This window comes from Rhinolophus hipposideros, assembly GCF_964194185.1.
Source record: "Rhinolophus hipposideros genome assembly, chromosome: 4".
In the NCBI taxonomy this organism is placed as follows: Eukaryota; Metazoa; Chordata; class Mammalia; order Chiroptera; family Rhinolophidae; genus Rhinolophus; species Rhinolophus hipposideros.
The window spans coordinates 51,966,345-51,987,403 of record NC_138050.1 but is presented as its reverse complement, the minus strand read 5'-3'; the positions used below and the strand labels follow the sequence as shown (position 1 = coordinate 51,987,403).

The 21,059-nt window shown below is 43.7% G+C and overlaps 1 protein-coding gene across 6 annotated transcripts in view; it reads left to right on the top strand.

Moving 5' to 3' along the window:
- ATP11A (ATPase phospholipid transporting 11A) overlaps positions 1-21,059 on the top strand; it is a 132,160-nt gene that overhangs the window by 46,697 nt on the left and 64,404 nt on the right. For all 6 annotated transcript variants that reach the window (XM_081045690.1, XM_081045693.1, XM_081045689.1 and 3 more), the window contains exon 2: positions 20,643-20,765. In XM_081045690.1, coding sequence (XP_080901816.1) covers positions 20,643-20,765 — 123 coding nt within the window. The remainder of the gene's footprint in view (positions 1-20,642; positions 20,766-21,059) is intronic.

The window sequence follows — 21,059 nt, the reverse complement described above, 5'->3', positions numbered from 1 at the left end:
CAGTCTCTTCTCATTCTCCTCTCCCCCAGTCCCCAACCACTAAGCCACTTTCTGTCTCTGTAGATTTGCCTATTCTAAATATTTTATATAAATGGTATCATATAGTATGTGGCCTTTGGGGACTCCTTTCACTTAGCATAATGTCTTCAAGGTTCATCCATGTTGTAGCATGTGTCAGGGCTTCATTCCTTTTTATGGCTGAAGAATACTCTATTGGGTAGACACATGGTAACTTCTGTGTTATATGAGTGGCGCCTCATTGTGGAGTACATCTACTTCTGATGATACACTCAAGAGACCTACAGTACACTGATAGCAAAAGTGTATTAAAATGGTTGAAATCCTAACATACACAAGTGTATGGATGTAGTTACCTGATTCAGGACACACAGAAGTTCAAGCCAGGCATGACTCCGATTTCTCAGTTGATGTTAACAGTTCATTGAACTTCTATACCAATAAAATGTCTCTGTCATCATGAAGTTGGCCCAGAGAACTTACTTTGATTTATTGACGTGAAAATCAGAGATAGGCGTTCCTTATCTTTTTTTATTTTATTTTTTTTTTGCTGTGTTAAATGCTTCCAAGATTATCTGGAAGGGTTTTGGAACCTTCTTTGTAAGCTTTTATTTTATGTTATGTCTTTTGGAGCAACTTCATTTTGTTTCTATTTTGCCAAGCAGACAGAATGTCGTCAGTTCTGAAATGGCAAATTCTTAATTAATGGCATGTCAATTGAAAAAAGAACCTTGCATAAGTTATTCTCTTAGAGGACTATAGTAACCTACTTGGAACAAGTTATGCATTTTTTATGTGAGTTGCTTTTCACTTAAAAAAATGTGTACAACGGAAAACAAAACCTTGTTCAATCGATATGCTGTACTAATTCCTGTCATCATCAGCTTGGTAAGAACTACAGTAAGCCATCTGTCAATATGCCTCTGTGACAGATGCAGCTTGGGGTTTTAAAGGAAGAGAAATGTAAAGACTTCATGATGTTGAATAACAGTAGGTCATCCCCGAGCCTGAACCCATTGAACGTTTTGTGATCAGAGCACAAGCCTTTTCATTTCTCAATCTCTTCCACGTATGCAGTCCAGAAGGTGGGAACAAAGTCACTTCTTATCTAATTATCTAGAACTCATGAGGGTCATGTCAAAGGAGGTTGCTCTCAGCGTGAGCTTCTGTGCTTCCATCCTTTTCACAAGTGAGGACTGAGACCCACAAGTGCTGGGCACTGAGTGGGGCAGACACTGACTGCAGAATCCCTGGTGAGTGCAGAATTACACGATGCCCCGTGAGCTCATTCAGTGCCGCCAGAGCTTTGGGTGTTTAAGTAGAACAGATTTTTCAGATGGAAACCTGCACAACTCGTATCAATGTTACTTTGCAACCAGGTTGTTAAGTTGGCATTTCCAATATCCCTTTTTACAAGGATTCTATTTCAAATATACCTGCCTAATTTTTGGTCAGCCAGTTCACACACACATTAAATTCACCTTCAGAACTGGAACAGTTACTCCTTCTCACTCAGGGACTCAAAATTCCAGGTTCGGAATCACATTTGCTTAAGATAGTTGTGATGGTAGTGATCCCAGCGCTGCCAATAAATATTTATTGCTTTGAGATAAATTTGATAAAATCAACCTAACATTTAAAGATTGTGGCATGGGAAGCATGAAAGTTAATTGTTTACGTAGTAAATGTTATATCAGTTCATTCCACAGGTCTTTTTAGTACTTACAGGTGCTGGGATGGTACCAAAGTATCTTACATGTTAAGCACGTAGCTGGCTCATCAGCCATATGTGGCCCACAGGCCAAATGTCATGGCTCCTTCTATTGTGTTTTCAAAAAAGCCTTGAAACTCCTTGGGTCAGCTGGTGGCCCTGCAGCTGCTCCTGGACTGCTGCTGGCCTTTGGAGACACCCACCCACTTCCCTCACTTAGTTACCTGCCTGGCCCTGCAGGTATTTGAGTTTCTGACTCTGGTAGAAGATAGAAACCAACATTAAATATGATCCCTATTATCAAGGAGTTTTAATCTAATCAAGATCATGAAAACTAACACTTATGATAGTTTTTTATTCTTCCCTAATTATTTATTTATTCACAGCTAGACTCCTTGGAATCTTATTTCAGCACTCCTGGTCCTGATCAACTGGGACAGTACACCTGATCCTCGACTAGTGGGACATGGACAGGGAATCAGACCCCTGGGGTTTGCCCTACACATGCCACTTTGGGCAAGTCACTTGTCTTGCTGAGACTTTATTGTTCTTTCAGGGTTGTCACCTCCTCTGGACAATCAGGCATCAAAATCATATCACCTAGAAGCTGAAGTCAGATAACATTTCCTTTAAAAATATCAAGGTATAAGAAGTGTTTTCAGAAAGATTGGTAAATTTGCATCACAGTGTAAAACTTCTGTGTGATAAGATTATGAAAATTAAAAGAGAAGTGACGGACAGGGATGAGGTATGTGCAGTACTTTACCTAAATTATCAGTGTCTGTCACCTATAGTGAACAATGAATCTGTGGGAAAAAGGAAACCCAACAGAATAACTGGTTAAATGACATGAAGCTCATGGTTCACGAGAGTTAACGAAATCAGCCAAGAAGGGGCTGAAGAAGGAAAATCGGGGACTTTATCTGTGATGTGTTAGTCTTGAACACTAAGTCAGACATCATAAATGTTAACATCTGCCAACTTTGGTAAGCTCCTAGGTACTTTTCTTTATTTAAAAAAAAAAAGTATATTACCATAGAATTTAAATGCATGGAAAATCCTCAAGCCTCTTCCTGTCATTGTCTACTTTGGGATTTATAAAATCCCAGCAGAAGTGGTGATCGCTGCACCCCTCCCGCCTTGGAATCCTTCTCTTGTTGCTGCTAAAGCTGAAAGGCCGTTTCTGAGATTACAGTTATGACTCGAAAGGCCATTATCAGTTGGAATGCTAGAAACTGCCAAGTCTCCATCAGAGTCAACTACATGATAGAGAGAGCCGTACAACTGCGCTGCACTCGGTTCAGCAAAACTGAGCACGTGTTTCTTCAGTCTCTCACAGTAGTTCAAATCTTCCATCATGTTGTTCAGTAATTTTGTTACCTGGAGATAAGAGAAAGCCACAGATGGGATCTTTTGGGTTGTGTAACACAAGAAGAGTATCCAGGAGTGGTTAGTCTGGCTTAACTTCTGGGTCCATTTCTGGAAACTTTCATCACTGTAACGCAGTGGACTTCACACCCATTTTATGATCAAATGACACAGCCTATAGAATAATTTGATTCAGGATCACAAAACTCAAAATATCAGAGGCAAAGTATATGTTTACAAACACGGTATAATAGAATGTGCAAACTAGAAGGAAGCTGATCAGTGACTCTGTCCAGGACGTACACATGACTTGCCCAGAGCCATACACAGCTCCTCCCCTCTCACTTTCCTTTGAAGCTTGCTTTCCTTTGATTTCTCCTCTTGCTGAGATTGGATTGAAGGCCTAACTCGTAGGAGATTTCCACAGTATGTTTGCCCACATCCTCACCACTCTTACTCAGTTCCTGCCCTGTGTTTTTCCACTTCAGTATTGTTGCTGTGGCATTCTGACTGGGCTCACATTCCAGGCATAGCCTCCCAGGGCAGAGTGGAAGGGTGGGATCTTAATTGGAGAGTATGACAAATTGCACAATTCCCAATCTTTACCAGAACAGAGATGACAGTCACCAATCCCTGTCGAGTCCCCGCTTTGGTAGCTTCTTAAGAGAGAAAAATGAAAGCATTTTTCAGTTGGTTCCATTCTATTTCCTATAACTTCAGAAAGCATTCAGCACATAGCCAGAAAATTATTTCAGAAAGTCTTGTATACTTTTAAATCTATGATGTATATTGTGAAAAGAAACCATTCTTATCATTGTAAGGGAGGTGCCAGAAAGTAGGAGATGCAGCCAGCCACCTCCATCAGGGGAATTATAGATTAAATGAAGAAACTGTATCATGAAAATCACTTTAAAAATTGTGTAGAGACCTGGGTGCTAGCCCTGTCTTTGCCAGCTAGTCCTGCAATCTTCGTAAGTCACAGCAGGTCTCTGGGCTATGAAGGGTTTCGTGACAAACACCTCTACATCTGCTCCTGTTCTGCTGTGCCATTAGTCTGTACCAACAGGTACAGATTTAAAACGGCCTGCCACTCAGGCCCAAGGGCGCCAGTCTCTCTGAGTCACCTGTCTTGGTTTCTTTTGGCCAGCAATGTTACTCCTACTTCTAAGTTCCCGGGATGGTAGCATATCCAGATTCAACACATTCTAATATTCATTAGAAACAATGACAGCAAACTCTCTGCCTTGGGATTGATTCTAATCTTGAGGTTATATTTGCTATTTTAGTTAAAACATTTCCTAATAAGTATGTTTCAATAGTTATAAACAAATGTGAATTCACATACAAATGTCTAGGCCGTTTTCACTTCAGACCAGAGCATTAAATTTCACTCTTGTTGATCTTATTTTCTCCAGAAGTAAGTGTCACTGTCTACTTTCTTGAGTGAACAGCTCTCTGAGGAGCCAGTCCCCATCAGGAGACTGTAGGATGTTGCCTTTTGAGGGGTGTTTTTGCGGGGTGCCCAGGGTGAAGTGGGCACTCTCCAAGCAGCATTGTGGGTCTTGGCTCCCTCAGCCTTTTGGTAGGAGGTCTATGAAGTGGGAAAACAGGCAGCTAGGAAAGCAAGCGCTATGCAACTCACATTGAGAGTGTCCTAGCTCCTGGGACTGAAACTCATCGCTGGCCTCTCCCTGTCCTCCATTACTATTTTCCCATGGTCACTGAAGAGTCCAGAAGGAGGGAGCACACAGCAGAAATGCCAATCAGTGAGTGCACATGTGCTTTTCTTCTTAATTATATTCGTTTATGATTTGGGGAGGGAGAACCAGGTGCTAACCGCCATCGCGGTTCTCAAAGAAGTCCAGACCTCCGTGCCTAGGGAGTTTTAGGTATTTGAGGGGCATTTTGGTTGTCACAGTGGTTGGTAGTGTTGTTGGCAATGAGCAGGCAGGGCAGGGATGTTTGACATCCTGCAGTGTGTGGGATAGTTCAGATAATGAAAATTACCAGACATTTATAGTTATCTGAACCCAAAACCTAGCTTCTCTTCACAGGTAAACACAAAGTTTTATTCAGTGATTTTGAGTACGCTGAAGGTTCTAGGAACACAGTGTATTAACCATGCTTTTTGTTTCCTGTGTTCATATGCTTTGAAATCCAGCCACTTGCTGACTCTGGCGGGACACCCAGGGCTAACCATGCCTCTTTGAGGTACTTGGCAGCGGTGCGGCCCCAGACCTGTGGTGGCGAGTCAGAGTTGGCCTTAGTCAGGGGAGAGATGCGTTTTACTCTAACCTCATGTCAGGCCAGCTCCGCAGTACACAGCTTCTCATGGCCCCTCCTCACAGGACTTGCCCCTGTAGCACCAAGGAATAGAGCCTGGGGTATGGGGGTGTGGAGGGATCTTTGTGTGGCCACCCATTTATCACCATTTTTATACATTTTTACTCATTGTTGTCATGTGGGCTGGAGGCCTACATGAGACGCATGGCTCCCAGGCCCAGGGTAGCTTCTCCCAACAGAGAGGCAGCAGATACATGTGCCCCTGTATCCTAACCCCATTGTTCCTAAGGGTCAGTGTCCAGGAGTGGGGCCAGCCACGAAACAGTCGTCCTGGGGCCCACAGGAGGGAGGCCTGCTCATGGGCCCTCCAGACTGTAGGTTGCGCTTCGTCATCCTCATCCCAAAGAGCTCTGCTCTTGGTAGAAGGATGACTCGCTGAGGAAACGGGCTGTGGGAGCCAGTTGTGAGGATGTTGCTCCACCATCTCCCGAAACCCTGGCTTCCATAACGACTCCTCCTGCTGCTGCTGTCCCTCTGGACCTGCTGACCGGGAACGGGTGGTCCTCATTTGCCCCCATGGCCTTGCAGGAAGACAGTGCAGGCCCCAGCTGCTGTCTCTAGGATGGCGCCATGGTGAGCATCACATCTCTGTCTCCGCCTATGAGTTCTGTCAGAGCTGAGACCCAGGAGCCATTCTGACTATGCTTTACCTGTTTTCATCTTTTGCTGCCTGAACGCCGGACAGCTGCCTTCCCAGGATGACCAGAAAGATTAGAGCATCACTGAGTAACAGTGGGGAGAATGAACTCGGCTTCCTTTCTCTGTGCGGTGTTTACTGTTGTTATGATCACCTGATACCTGTCTGTGAGGTGGCGTGCTAATTCTTACCTCCTGCGGAGGTACTGGGACAGTTGCTGACCATCCCTACAAGCCTTCAGCTTCCTATTCACTATTCCTATTCCTGTTCACTGACCCTTCTGGTCTCCCTCCGCAGGCCATAGGGAGCACTTGACTTGGGGGGGTGGGAGTGACCAGAGTACGTTCTTTAGGACAGTGAGCTTGTATTTTGTTAATATCTATTAGAAATCTATGAACTTTGAGGCCTGGAAATGTTTCATGGACTATTTTATTATGTTAACAAAATGAACATTAACTCTGGCAGATAGTCACTGTAATTTTGCCATGACATTTCAGCTCACTGCTCTCTGGGCGACTTAAGTGGCTTCAGGAAGCCCTGTCCCCTCAGCACTGTGTTCTGAGTCTCAGGCCTTCCAGGCCCAGCTTTGCTTTTTGGGACTGTCCCTTTCTGCCTCATCCCTTGTCCTTCCCTTCACTCTGGCTTTTGGCCCTGGATGGCCCATGACAGCACTGCGGTGGTAGCCGCATTCAGGCAAAAGAGGTGGGTCACATGGAGAGCTTCCTCCAGTAGTTCCCTCTGCTCTCACTTCTGTTTTCTGCCACCATCAGCACAGCCTGTGGTCCAAGTGCTTGCTGGTGACCTTTGGCTGGTCACCTTCCTAGTCCCAAGGCACAGACCTCTGTGGGGTTTGGGTGATGAGGGGTTGACCTTAGCCTCAGGCTCCAATGCAGTTGTCTTCCCCAAATGGAGCCTTAGCTTTGATTTCAGAGATTCATGCCAGATTTCAGGCAGCCTATTTCCAGACTGTAGCCAGCCAGCTGAACCACGATTGCTGAAGCTGTTCTGTGTATGTTGTTATCCAATTTGTCAGTATTTTCACTAAACAGTGTGCCGTAATTCCTGACTCAGTCCTGCAGTTGCCTTCATTAGATATATATTCAATATTTAGAAAATATGCCTACAAGGCAGCTGAAGGTATATAATTTCAGCTGTTAAAAGCCTACATGTATACCAACATATTCTTGTTTGTGAATTGGCTAAGTTTGCCTAGTTTCTGGCTAATTCATCTCTGGAAAGAGAGAATCAGTAGTGGGAAGTAAATACAGAAATCACATGGTTTTCACATCGACCTCCTGGGTGACAGTTTTTATAGCGCCTTATGAAGAATTGAGGGCTTGGATACTTGGTTATTTGAGCATCTCTCCTGCTGATTGATGTAAATCCACCGTCCTAAAAGCAATGTTTTCTGCTGACCCCTGTGCTAATTTATTTGGATTGTCAGTGTTCTAGTATCTTTATTCACGTTTCACTATTGAGAAGCTACTGAACTTGCATTGCAATTTTAATATCTGGAGACACCCCAGGATATAGTTCTGTCATAGTGAATGGGATGTTACTAGGCGGGTGGGTACGTGGAGAGGAGGGAATAGCTTTAGGTGCAGCTTAGCAAGTGGTGGAGGGAGGTGTAGGAAGTGGAAGAAGCCCCAATAGTTTGCCCACCCCACTCCGCTGTCCTCCTCGGAGCCTGGTCTCTGTCCCCGTGCCTTTTCCTTCTTCGCAAACAGCCCCAGTGTTGATGCACCCCGTGCCAGCACACTGCTGCGGACCACCAGCATGGGACTGCTGAGACCCCGACCTCCGTGGCCCCTTCTGAAGCTCTTGGGGACACAGGGTTCCAGTGATGCCCTACGGGCCATATTTTTCCACATGGCTTGTGGAAAAATATTAATTATTTCATCATGATTCATGATTCTATGTCCCTTTCTCTTTGGGGGTGGAACCAACAGGCTTGGACAGCAGTGGCCTGTGGCCTTGGTATTGGGGCTGGAGTTGGGCACTCCATGCTGGCCTTTCCTCTGTGGCTGGGGCCCAGCTGCGTTCTCTCTGACCCCTGGGGCAGGGGAGCTGGCCTCCAGTTCCAATACCTCAGTGTATGGTTCTTCCTGGAGGCCTCCCAATGTTTGTAAACCTCATCTCCCCTCCTAGAATCTTTTGTTTTACCACCTGGTCACCCACTTTGGCCCATCTTCTCCCCCTCACCCCCACTTTTTAACGTCAGCTTGGATTTCAGTTATTGATTCTTGTTAACAGGCCCTGGTTCCCTGACTTGGGAACATGCCCCCTACACAGGTCCGTCGGTCTCCTGAGCTAGTCTCAGTGCTGCCCCTCCTACGTAGGGGTACTACCCCATTCCTCTCTTCATTCTCCCCACCCATGACGCAGCCCAGACTGAGCCAGCACACAATGAATCCCACCCTAGTCCCTGGTGTTCTAGGTGAGCCGAGCCTTGGTAGAACAAGCAGGGTAGCTGGTGAAAGGTGATTTACCTACAGAGTTTAACAGAAAGCTGCCTTCTCTGTGGTGAGGCTTCTGAGCCCTCCTGATAACCGGTGGCAAAGGCCGTGGTGTCTCCATGTCTGCAAATGCAGTGATAAAGCGCACTGTAAGGGATTCGCTCAGAGCCACAGTGGGAAACCCAGGATGGAAAAGCCTCTCCATTTGATCACTGCCTTGTGATTTTCACATTAAAGTTGCACTAAAGATGACAGCTTCTTCATATGCTGCCTCATCTGGAAACTTATTTTTTTCAAAAAACATAGATTGAGTTGGATGACATTGGTGGTGTTTTTGCTCCTGTTGCATTTCACAAGAACTGGGGGGTCAGTTTTCAGTGTTTCTTCCCCATCCAAGCAGCTCCTGGGCTCTACAGTTTCTTGAGTCCTAGGTTCCCCTTCCTCTAATCTCCACACGCCCCCTGGCCGTGAACTCTTCTATGAAGCTCTGAGTCTCTTTCTACTCCCATGAACGAGGCAAGTCCAGAATCAGCTAAAGGTCATGTGTGGTGAGAATTTATATTTCTATTTTGGTTCTGGACCCAAAATTACAGTTTAGATCAGCTGGTGTTTCATGTTTTCCAGATAGTCACTGTTTCCAAGTGAAGTGGACCATCACTTTGTACTTGTGTGTTCCAAACGATTGTGTGTTAAAAATATGTTCATGGCAGAAAAATGCCACCGAGAGCCTTGGAAATACCCCAGATTTGTCTGGGAAGAAAAAAAACCACTTGTTAACCATTGACTGTGGTGAGAGTGATTAGAGTGCAGTGAGGTTTTCTTCCTGTGCTCCAGCAGATGCCAGGGGCTCAGGTCCAGTGAGGACAGAAGGGAGGGCACACCCTGGCTTTCGGCTTCTCCCTGGGAGGCCTCGAAGCCTTGAAGTCCAGACCTTGTTTACTGGACACCGGAAAGGCTGATGATTCATGGCAGAGAACTTTGATCTTATCAACACATAGATTTCCCTTTGTATTATATTATTACACCTGAGTGAGGCTGCTATAAGCCTCACTCAGGTATAATAAAAAAACCCTGGTTCAGACAAACCTGTGTGGGTTGCGGCTGGGAGGACAAAAGGGGCCAGCCTCACCATTGTCTTCATCACAAGAATGCTGGAGCTGTTTGTGAAAAGGGAGCCAGAAAAAGGCCTATTTTTAGAAACACCTAAGCCCTACATTGTCTTCTCACCCATCGAACAAGAAATGTTGCCGTTTAAAGCTATAAACAGACACCAGAACAAGGAACTGCTTTGTCATTGGATCTCTGTAAATGTGAAAAATGGTCGTTGGGAGGAACCACCTCTATAAAAATTGATCCAGTAATTCGAGGCTAGATTACATGCTTATGTTCCGGGTCCAGTCCCACAATGTTATTCAGCTAATAGGTTTTGTCTGTTTCAGCTGAAATGCAAAACTTCCATTAGGTGACTAACACTGGCTAAAATGGATTTTTAGGCATATTTTAAAAAATCTCTTTTGTCCTTGTGTGCTTTTAAACTTTAATGCTCACGCAGCCATCCCCCAAATCCTGATAAGGTTGATGGCAAAGTTGGTGAAGCCATGACTGCTGAGACTTGTTTCCTTTTGATAACTTAGCCATTTTCTGATTGAATTCTAGATTCTGAAGAATCTTGTCCTTCCTGGAGAGGCAGAGAAAGGGGAGAGACACCTGTGAAATCCCTCTTTCTTCTTTTGACTATTTGGCTTTGCAGTTCAGGGGGGAGAGCACAGCCATTGCATCTAAAACAATTGATAGACACTGTCTATCAATAGAAGTGAGTTATTTCCCTTGGCTTACACCCACAGTGAGGTGAGGATGTTATTAATGTTTGCTCTCAGCTGTATTTATCCCATGGCACTTTGGGTGTAAAAATTTCAAATTTCTCCACTGTTGGGCGTACTCCTTTGGAAAAGCTTTGAACTCAGTTTCATCCATTAAGAAATGCTGTATGTTAAAAACCGAACCTTAAAAATGCTATAAGGTTTTCCTAACATGGAGAGAATCCTGCATTCTGATAAAAGCCATGCCTTGCTGTGGTGAGAGAAGCAGGAAGGTAAAAGCAGCTTCAGTGAAGGGAGGTGCTGCTGCCCTGACCCGGGCTGAGGTGGGGGCTGTAAGGCCTCAGAAACAAATGATGCGAAATCCTTGGACCTAACGGATGGGCAAAGAGAGAGCTGTGGTGCCACTTTACTGAGGTATAATTTATTTTTCACATAGTCCTCTTGTTTAAAGAGTACAATCCAATGGTTCTTAGTATATTTACCACCTTATGAGACCATCACCATGATCTAATTTTAAAACATCTTCGTCGCCCCCAAAAGAAACGCAGTACCCATTAGTAGTCCCTCCCCGACCCGGCCCCCGGCAACCAAAAATTCACTTTCTGTGTCTGTGGATGTGCCCATTATCAAACAGTATCTGGCCCTTTGTGTTTGGCTTCTCCGCTCAGCCAGGTTTGGTTAGCATTTCTCTGATGGCTGTTGATGTGGAACATCTTTCCATGTGCCATTGGCCCTCTGTAGAACTTTGGTGGATAGCTATTTAAATTCTCATTATTTGTCTTTTTATTATGGAGTTGTGACAGTCTCTTATATATCCCAGCTACAAATCCCTTATTAGCAATATTATTTTAGAGTATGTTTGTTGGGACCAGCTCTACCCATGGAACACCAGGGAGCTTTCACATATCCTTGGGGATCACATAGGCAAAGGCTTAACTCATAGCTTCCCTGTGTCTGGGCAGAAATCTGCGATTCCCAGGAACATGGAGGTGAAGGCCTGCAGGGCCATATCCCCTCCCCACCCCCACCCCCTAACCTGCTGGGAGGGTGTCAGGCACAGTTTCTCATCACCTCTTGGGTTCTAATGAGGTAGGGGCTTCCTTCCACTCCCCCAACCCCCAGATTAGAGCCCTTTGAGGTACTGGGAAACTGACGCTTTGTGGAGTTAGCTCCCTGCAGAACTTCTGGGTGATGGGATCCTAGAGAGGGCCCTGGAAGAGGTAGACAGCATTTGGGCTAATGAGTCTGTCTTCTACATTTTAATCTGCATTCACTCCACAGTAGGAGTAAGTTTATCTTTCACATCTGCAGAGCTCTCTGGGTCGCAACTGCTGATGTTAGATGTATTTGCACAGTGAAGGCAACTTCTGTAGATGACACATGTTGGGGGTAGAGTGCTGTGCCCCCCTTTTATGGCCATGTGGAGGTTCTAAACACCTCCTCCCTATGCATGCTCCCCTAGGGAAGCACTGCATGGTGACTTACTGCTCTGGAGAGAAAGGGAGATTTCACAGAGTGGGTGGAAGAGGGGCTGAAAGGTGAGTAGGGGAGCCTTAGGGCCAGTGCTTGGGTGAACGGGGCCAAGATGGTTACAGGATTCTCCGATTCAGCTCATGTGCCCCCGTCTGTGCTAGACCAGTCCAGTCTTTCTAGATCACTCCATTTCTTTCCTAATTTCACCCTTCTCTCCATCCCTGAGGAGAGAAGTGCCCTCTTCTGCCCTGTAGCTTTTACAGTATTTCCCTCATCACTCTGAACTCCTGCAAATGTGAAGACTTGCTGGCTTGGCACCTTTCAGGTACTTTTTTCTCTGAAGTCCAGTCTCTGTGCCCTGACAGTGATCTTTTCTTACCTGTATGTGTGTCAAAGCAAACAGGATAGAAATAGTTTGTTGAGATTTCTGTCTGGTTTAGGACACTACTTTTGAGAGAAATGGGTAGGCAGTTTTATGTAATTTTGACAGTTTGTAGATTTAAAATTAAGTAGCTGAAATAACTCTGCATTTATAATTTGGATACATGATCTGCTTTTTGTCTGGCTCAGAGCAGGATGCAAATAGCCTTGAAACCTTAAGATTTGTCAAGAGTGTTAATAATATCTCTTGGGATGATATAACTAATATTCCCCACTGCAAGTTAGACAATAGGAGCACGGGGAAAAGCAGACTCTCAAAGGCAGTGTCTGCTGGTCATTTCTTCCTCCTGCTCTCTGCAGAGAGCCTGGGACTCCCTCCCGACTCCTGGAGAGATCAGAGCCTATCCACGATATGCTGAGGGTCCCTGGCTTCCAGGCAGTCGCAGTGCCTCCTACAAGAAACAGAGCACAACAATCCTAATGTGATCTGTTTTTAACAGAACTTTTATGAAAGCTAATTTCACTCCAGTCTGGTTTTCGGATTTACCTTTCCTTTTAAAAACTGCTGACACCTGGAAGGATAGTGGATGGGGGTGGGGGGTTCACACTGTGAGAGGGATATAAATGATAAACGTCTAAGTATTACTTTGTCTTGTGCACCTGAAACTAATATAAAAAACAAAACAAAACTGCTGACACCTGCCAGACCGGAGCCAACAGTGGAGCTCTCACCCACACCCTCCACCAGACCAGAAAGGTCAGGATTAATCACTGACCACCTGTAGTTTACCCTCACTTCTCACATGGGACCAGCCAGACAGTCAAATACAGTAGTCCCCCCTTATCCAAGGAGGATCTGCTCCAAGAAGCCCCTCCCCCCAGCGGATGCCTAGAACCATGGGTGGTACTTAACATTGTATATGCTGTGTTTCTTCCTTCACATGTACCTTTTCACTTAAAGGAAGCATTTTATGGCTTCTCTTAAATTGCCAGCATCACTGTTCTTGCCCTTTGGGGCCATTATTAAGTAAAGTAAGAGTTACTTGACTACAAGCACTGTAATACCACAACAGTTGATCTGAGAACCAAAACAGCTACTAAATGACTAATGGATTGGTAGTGTGTACAGTGTGGATACGCTGGACGAAAGGATGATTTACATTAAAGACAGAACAGAGTGTAGATCCTTCCATTTATCCACCAGGATTAAGCACTTACTTACAGCCAAGTCTTTAGTGCCCTCAGCTTTGCCTGTCCTCCCAGAATTACTGCTTCGCTCCTGTTAGTACTTTATTATTAGTTGTGGGTAAGGTCACGTGGTGGCCTGGACTAGCATCGTCACTCATTTTTTAAAATAGCTGATTGACACTGGACCCTATTTAAGCCACTTTGCCAGTTAACTGTTGATGACATTTTCCTTTTATGACTCAGGCCTCCCTGATGGTGGTTCTTGGTTTGGTATTACTCTCTGTCAAGAGGAAGGTTATACCAAGTCTATTTAAAGAGAGAAAATCAGTCAAGTGACTTGGAGGGTGAGCAGTCCGAGTCCCAGTCTCAGAGGTTTGGGAGAGCGGGAATTAATATTTAACTGAACACTTTGGCACACACTGGAGCATTACGCCATAGATCTTCAGAGCCTGAGTGTCACTTGAGCAGAGGGGGGCATGGGGAATGTTAGAGAGTGTTCCCTCACAGTTAATGCTTCCCTTGTACTCCAAATGTTTCCTCAGCCACCAACACATGCACCCTACCTGTCAGGAAGACTGTTTTCAGGCAGCAATGGATCAACCCAAATGTCAAAATATCTTTAGAAAAAAAAGATGAAGGGAAGTAGCCATGAAGGCTATACGGGTAGCTGTGTCAGCAGGAGTTATACTGACATTTTCTCCACAGCTCCTGTTTTATGGAATTGCAGCTATCCTCCCTTGTTCTAGAAAGGTGGCTGCCGTGGGCATCCCATGAGGTGCCATGTTTCCTGAGCACACACTAGTTAGCGGAGGGGAGGTAGAAGGGTAACGTCCTCCTCCTTGGCCCTTCGTGTGGTGGGAGCCACATTATTCTGTTCTTCACGTGGTTCTCCAGCCGCCTCATTCTTCTGCACTAGCTTCACCCCAGCCCTGCCCAGCTCCAGGCATGGAATTCTTCCAGGAGGCTCTCCTGGCCAAGAAGGCAGGATGACACGATGGAGTCCACGTCACAGACCTTTTGCCTGTAAGGCTCACTGTGGTTCATTTTTCTGTCCCCCAGTTTTTTGGCACTCCATCTTTTGTTTGTATTATGGAAATTAAACAGATGGACATATTTAGCATCCTACCCCCATACATACACCTTTAGCAAAAATGTATGTTTCTGTGGGCAGTGAGCAGGTGGTGAAGTGGGTGGAGCGCTCACCCAGAAGCTTGAGAAGACCTTTTACCAACATGCTTGCGCCTCTAAGTAACAGGGCTGAGCTTTGGCAAGACAAAGTCTCTACATGCTCAGTCATTCTAGGAAATGAGATGGTCCAGCTTGGTAGCTTCCAAAGTCCCTGCAAACTGTGCTTTCATCCAGTTCTACTAGGCAAGAAATATTAAGAGGACCCCATCAAAGTCTACAGTTTTCAGAGTTAGACTAAAAAGTCACTGATTTAGTCAATAACACATCCTCATTTTTCATCGAGGTAATTTTTCATTTGCTCATGGATTAATAGATAAGAAAAATAACTATTCACTATGGACAAGAGGTCTTTTATATGAGATTATATCTGGTCATGTCTCCTGATGGATATTTCACTTTCTAAAAGATTTTAGGAAGAGCTTTATGCCTGAGTTTCTAGAATTTACACAGAAGACTAAAAGCAGGAAGCAGTTTGGACACCTAAGAATAACGTCTCCCTCTAAGAAAAAAAAACAAAAACAAACAATGCTGAAGTAACTGAACCAAAGGCAAGCTGAAAATGAGAGGAATTATCTAATAATAGTCATATAAGTGAGTTATATGATCTTTTGGTGTAACATTACCCATTATGTTTCTAGAATGAGAAATAATTACCTCACATGCATGCGAACCACATATGCCATTTGTTTAAGCAAAAATATTTATAATATTTTTATTGAAAATATTTTATATTTTTCAATATTTTATTGAAAATATTTTTAACATTTTATTAAAATATTTTTTACTTTATTTTTATTTAATTTTATAACTCACATGCTATAGTGTTCACCCTCTTAAAGTATATGATTCATTGGTCTCAATTGGAATGTATTCACAGGGTTGTGCAACCATCACCACCCTCCAAACCAGAGCATGTTTAGCAACCCAGAAAGAAACCATTAGCAGTCACTTGTCCAGCCCTTGGCAAACACTGTCTCTATGGATTCACCTAAACTAGACATTTCACAAGAATGGAGTTATAAAACATATGGCCTTTTCTGTCTGGTTTCTTTCACTTGCATACATTTGCAAGGTTCACGCATATTGTAGCATGTGTCCTTTTTATGGCTGATTAATACTCCATAATATGGAAATGCCACACCTTATCTAGCTATTCTTCAGCTGCTAGACATTTGGGTTATTCCCCTCTTTTGGCTATTATGAATAAGACTTCTATGAACATTCATGTACATGTTTTTATGTGGAAATATGTTTTCATTTGGGGGAGTATACTCCTAGGAGGAGAATTGCTGGGTCATATGGTTACTCTGTGCTTAACGTTTTGAGGAAAATGCCAAGTCGTTTTTCAAACCAACTGCATGATTTTGTATTTCAGCAATATATAAGAGTTCCAATTTCTCCACATCCTCCTCAACACATGATATTGTCCATCTTTTTTATTATATTTTATTATAGCCATCCTGATGAGTATGAAGTGTGTCCCCTGGTGGTTTTGATTTGCATTTCACCACCAACTAATGATGTTGAGCATCTACGTGCTGTTTTTCTGAATTTTCATTTTAGTAATCTGAACTGACTGGATGTTAGATCCTTCAGTAATTTTAATCATTTCAGGGTTGATTGCTTCATCAAGATCAGAAGTGGAGGAAGGAGTGTTTGTTGTGTTAACAAGCTATTAACAAATGTAACATCTACATGTGTTCTGGATTTAATACACCATTTCTGTGTAAAAGAATCCATTTACACAATGAGTAGGATTTTAAGAATTCATTAGTAACATGAAATTTGCCAAAATAAACTACACCATCTACCTATGTATCTTTTCAGATTGGCCATAAATATACTGTATATGTTAGCAAAATGATCATATGCATATTTGTTTGTAGTATTTTCTACACTACAGAACAGAAGTGGAAGTTTTTATTTCTAGCTTATCAGGACAAAACTACTGAGTCCTCTTACGTTTGTGTACATATCCATATAATAATTTGCTTCATCACTTCAAGGTGACAGCATTGTTAGCAATTCTTATCTATTCATGGACACATCAGAGATTATAAGAGCTGAGCCTCCAAGCACACATATGGGGTCCGCTTTCCATCCTTGGTTTCACTCACTGCTTGAAGAGGCTTCTTTATTTGTGGTTCTTCTCTCAGACTCACATTCTTCCTAGAACATGGTGCTCATCTAGACCACTCTCTCTGCCAGTCTCATTGATGGTACAGTTTTTCCCAGTTACCCATTGTTGTTGTTTTGGGGTGTTCTTTTTTTTCTTTCTTCCTTTCTTTTGGTGTCCGCCCCCCCCTTGTTCCTGTATGTGACATAAAAATAATAGGAAGAAAGACTCCTTGGGTTCTTGCCTCCCCTACTCTGAATATGTTCAGTCTGGTGGTTTGGGAATTTGCCAGGCAGTAGCAGCTCCAGTATTCTTGAATTCCTCATGAGCCAAGGGTGTGTTTGGTCAATCCCAGTGGGAACCCCTCCACCACCCCCTCTGGGAATAGCTCAGGGTGTGTTGATAGGTAAATTTGAATCTTAGAAGCAGTTGAGTGCTCAGCCTCATTCCCACAGCCTAGACTTGTGCTTTAGATTAGAATTTGATGCCAGCCTTCCAGGGGGCATGTCAGGTGCCTTCTTGGTGAAGTCTGGACAACTGTGTTGTAGTGAGCCATTAGGAAGTCTTCTAGCTGAGAAAGACCAGTGAGAGCCTGTTTTCAGCCTTGTGCTATTGATGAACATCTCTGGCCATCGGACAGTGGAAGTCACACTGGGCTCGTTGGGCAGTATCACCCATACTATCTAAGACAAATACCTAGAAAGAGAGGCTGGTATCTCCAACTCCCTGCCCTTGGGAGATTTCATGATGACCCACATCTTCGTTCTTAGAGCTACGTGTGGCATAACTTCCGTTTTGTTTGCACCATAGGTTGAGAGCAGGTAGTCTCGTTGATATTTGGTTCAAGATTGGCTAGACTAAGAAATTGGATAATAGGGTCTCATGAGTTTGTTTTCGTTGCTAAGCGTACAGAGAACTAGAATCTTAGCTCTGGAAGAATCATAAAGTTTATCAAGACTAATCCCTTCACGTTACTATTGATGAAATTGAAATAGAAATGTTGGGTCACTTGTCCATAGTCGCAGAGCCAGTCAGCAGCAGCAGGACACATGCACAACTGTGTAGGCACAATTATAACCTTGGTGGTTATTCCAGGCACCCTCCAGTAGTGTTCTTTTTGTTGCATTTTCTATACCTTTTGAATATTTAATTTTAGCCTTTTTATTTGTTTATTTATTTATTTATTTGCATATAATTTTTTTTTTTTTTAGTTTCAAGTGTACAAAACAATGTAATAGTTAGAACTGAACATTCATGCAGAGAACAACACACAGCACTCACCTTGGTCTTAATCTAAAGCCAAAGACATTTCCTGCCTGTCAGTGCCATGTGAAAGATCATCTGGTAACTTTAGGACCGCAGAAAGTATAATTCCTCTCGCACTCCTTGGGCTCTGTTACGCCGACTAAGCAGTGAGCAAAGTCAGGTGGAAACGTGGCTTTCCTCACATTTCAGTTCATTGAGTGGTAACAAGTTAATACCTAGAAGCAAGGAGCCTCTGGGTTATTGCTTCTATTTTTATCCTCAACGAATAATATGAAGGCAGCTTTCTTACACAGGGTTTAGCTTTCCTTTAGTGAGTACATGGTTCATTCCCAAATGAATTTTTTGTTGTGATACTTTAGGCAAGTCCCATTGCATGTCGGTGTTCAGTTTATTTTCTGATCTTGTCCCACAGGCAGAAATAGTGTTCTGACTTATATTACTAAAATGACACTGTACTGTTGAGTTGTATTTCAGGTGTTAAGTAATTACTTTAAAAACAATAAGAATCTATTAGACAATATCAAAAATATAAACTGGACTTAATAAAATTCATTCTGATTTTACCTCCACAGAGACAGGGCTCCTTTCTGTCTTGGGTCAGATGTGCCCATGAAGCCCCAGCTCCCAGGAATGGGCATGGCATGGCCGGTAGGAAGTTTTGAGCTTCCAGAGTCTGTACTGGGGCTAAAAGCCAACTGCTATCTTTGAAGTTTAGGAGAAACATTTTCTATTTTTGTATTAAAATTTATATTTTTATGCCTTTTCTGGTTCATTTATTATATGTTCTTTTTCAATGTAACTTCCTGAATCCACAGGAATGAGAAGCACATGTTTGGCTATGTTCTGAGCAACAAACGGAAGTCAAGGACTTTCTCTATTTTCTTAACTTTCGTCTCCAGAGGTTTATTTATGAAGCTCTTACGCAGGTTTTTTTAAGTCAACATCCCTCACTGGTGGCCTCATCCAAAATGGGAAGGCAGCAGGGCAGGGCCGTGGGGAAGTGAGACAGCCGAGGAGGGATGGCTCAAGCTTGCTGGTGACCCGAGCTGGTCACCTTATTACCACAGAGCAACAGGCTCCTTGGAGGAGCCTGTTGTGCCAAGTTCGTGCCAAGAAAGAAGCATTGGCTCATGTAGAGTGAGGCAGACAATGGTCATATCCGCTCTGTCCCAGGGATATTGTGCCATTTCCTGTGTCCCAGCTGGGCATCTCTGAAGCATGGGTAGAGTTACAAACACTGATCTGCTCTTTATCCTTTAGTTTACGTGGACTGTCTCGCAAAGCTAGGCCCTAACAAAATTTTATGTAGGTGCAACTTACTAAGGAAATATGCAAAAATGCAGCTACTGTCGATAATGTGCTGGGCCCAGGATGTGGGGTCGGGACACACATGAAAAGTCTTCTTATCCCCAAAGAAGGTGATAGATGAGCCTAGGAGGTCATAGTATAAGCAACAAATCGAAAATAAAAGGCAATGTAAGACTTAAAATAACTTAAAACAATAGAAATGCTGGATTGTTTGTTACCCTATTTGGCTTCAAAATATGAGGGTTCCCTGAGGCTACAAAGGTGTGGACACAGTGATGATGGAAGAAGGAAACTGTGCCAGGCTGGGAGCAGTGCCATGTGTTTTGTTGCCTCAGTTCATTCTCAATAACTCTGAGTTAAGTGTTGTCCACTTCCCTCATGGATGATGAAGTTAAAGTTCAGAAATGCCAACTTTTCTGAGGCACGTGACTGTCTCAGCGACAACTAAGCCAGATCTTTGACTCTGATTCCCATTGTTCCTGTTCCATCACACTGACTTTCTCTTCAAATAAGGTTTTCATCTCCTTTTCAGCACTGTTTATTATACCCCAGACAAACTGATGTCTTCAGTGTTCTTTTAGAAGAATTGAGATGTGGTGCCCAGGATCCTGTGCTGGGCTACTAGTCTGAGGGGGACCTAGGATTACATGCCAGGGCTGCCAGTCTGAGAGGGGGCCCAGGACCCCGTGCTGGGGCTGCTATATGAGGCTGAATTTTAATTTCTCATCAGTAACTAAAGTGTCTTGGACACTTCAGTGCTGATAGCATACGGTCTGGTTGAGTGTTTTTAAAAGATTCTTCTAGTCAGAAGATATTTACTTAATGTCTCATGTGTACAGTACTCTGAGTAGAACAAAGATGTCTTCTCTCTTTCTAGGAAAGCCTTATTGATGAAGATACCTGAAATGGTTGAATAGTCTTTCTATTCTGAACTCAAGGTTTTGCTTTCTTCTTTCATTAAAGACCTTTCCACAAATTCGTAACCATCATTGTCTTTTCTCTTTTGGGAGTCTTAAGGTTTTGCTACTGCATACTGTTTTTTATATGAACCCACCCTGTGTTGTTTCCACTGAAAATTAGCTTTTCAAGGCTACCCCTCAGCTCTCACTGGGAGTACATACAGCCCGCTCAGACTGTTTCCTTGAAGAATTGGTCAGGGATCTGAAGAATTTAACCCATGAAGGTTGAGTAAGGTCAGGGAGACTCTGACCTTGGAAGGTGGGGCCCAGCTCTTCCCCATGACTCCACTGTAAGTCTGCCAGCACAGGTTTCTGTTAATAAGGACATGTGTTAAAGCCAACACTTCAGGGAAGAACTTTCACACCCAGAGTCTCAGGCTCTTGGATTAACACCACTCTGTTTTCCACAGTGTGCTGGAGAAGAGAATTGGGTGGACAGTCGGACCATCTACGTGGGACACAAGGAGCCGCCCCCAGGTGCTGAGGCCTACATTCCACAGAGGTACCCAGACAACAGAATAGTCTCCTCCAAGGTAACCCTCTGTCTGAGTGTTTATTAATTTCCTAACAGAACCCCTTTGGGGAACGTTGGAACTTTCTGGTAGCAGTGAACAACACTGCTCCCAGAACTGCTGCTGTGGCCACTATCCACTCCCAACTAAGGACTGTGATTACAATTTACTTGGGGCTTATGCAATCATTATCCCCCAAAACACTGTTCAAACTTGCCAAGATGTCACAGCACATTTTCTTCACTTCTCTTTTAATTATGTCATGGACATAGTGTCAAATTTGAACTCTAGGACATTCAAATCCTACTACTGCTA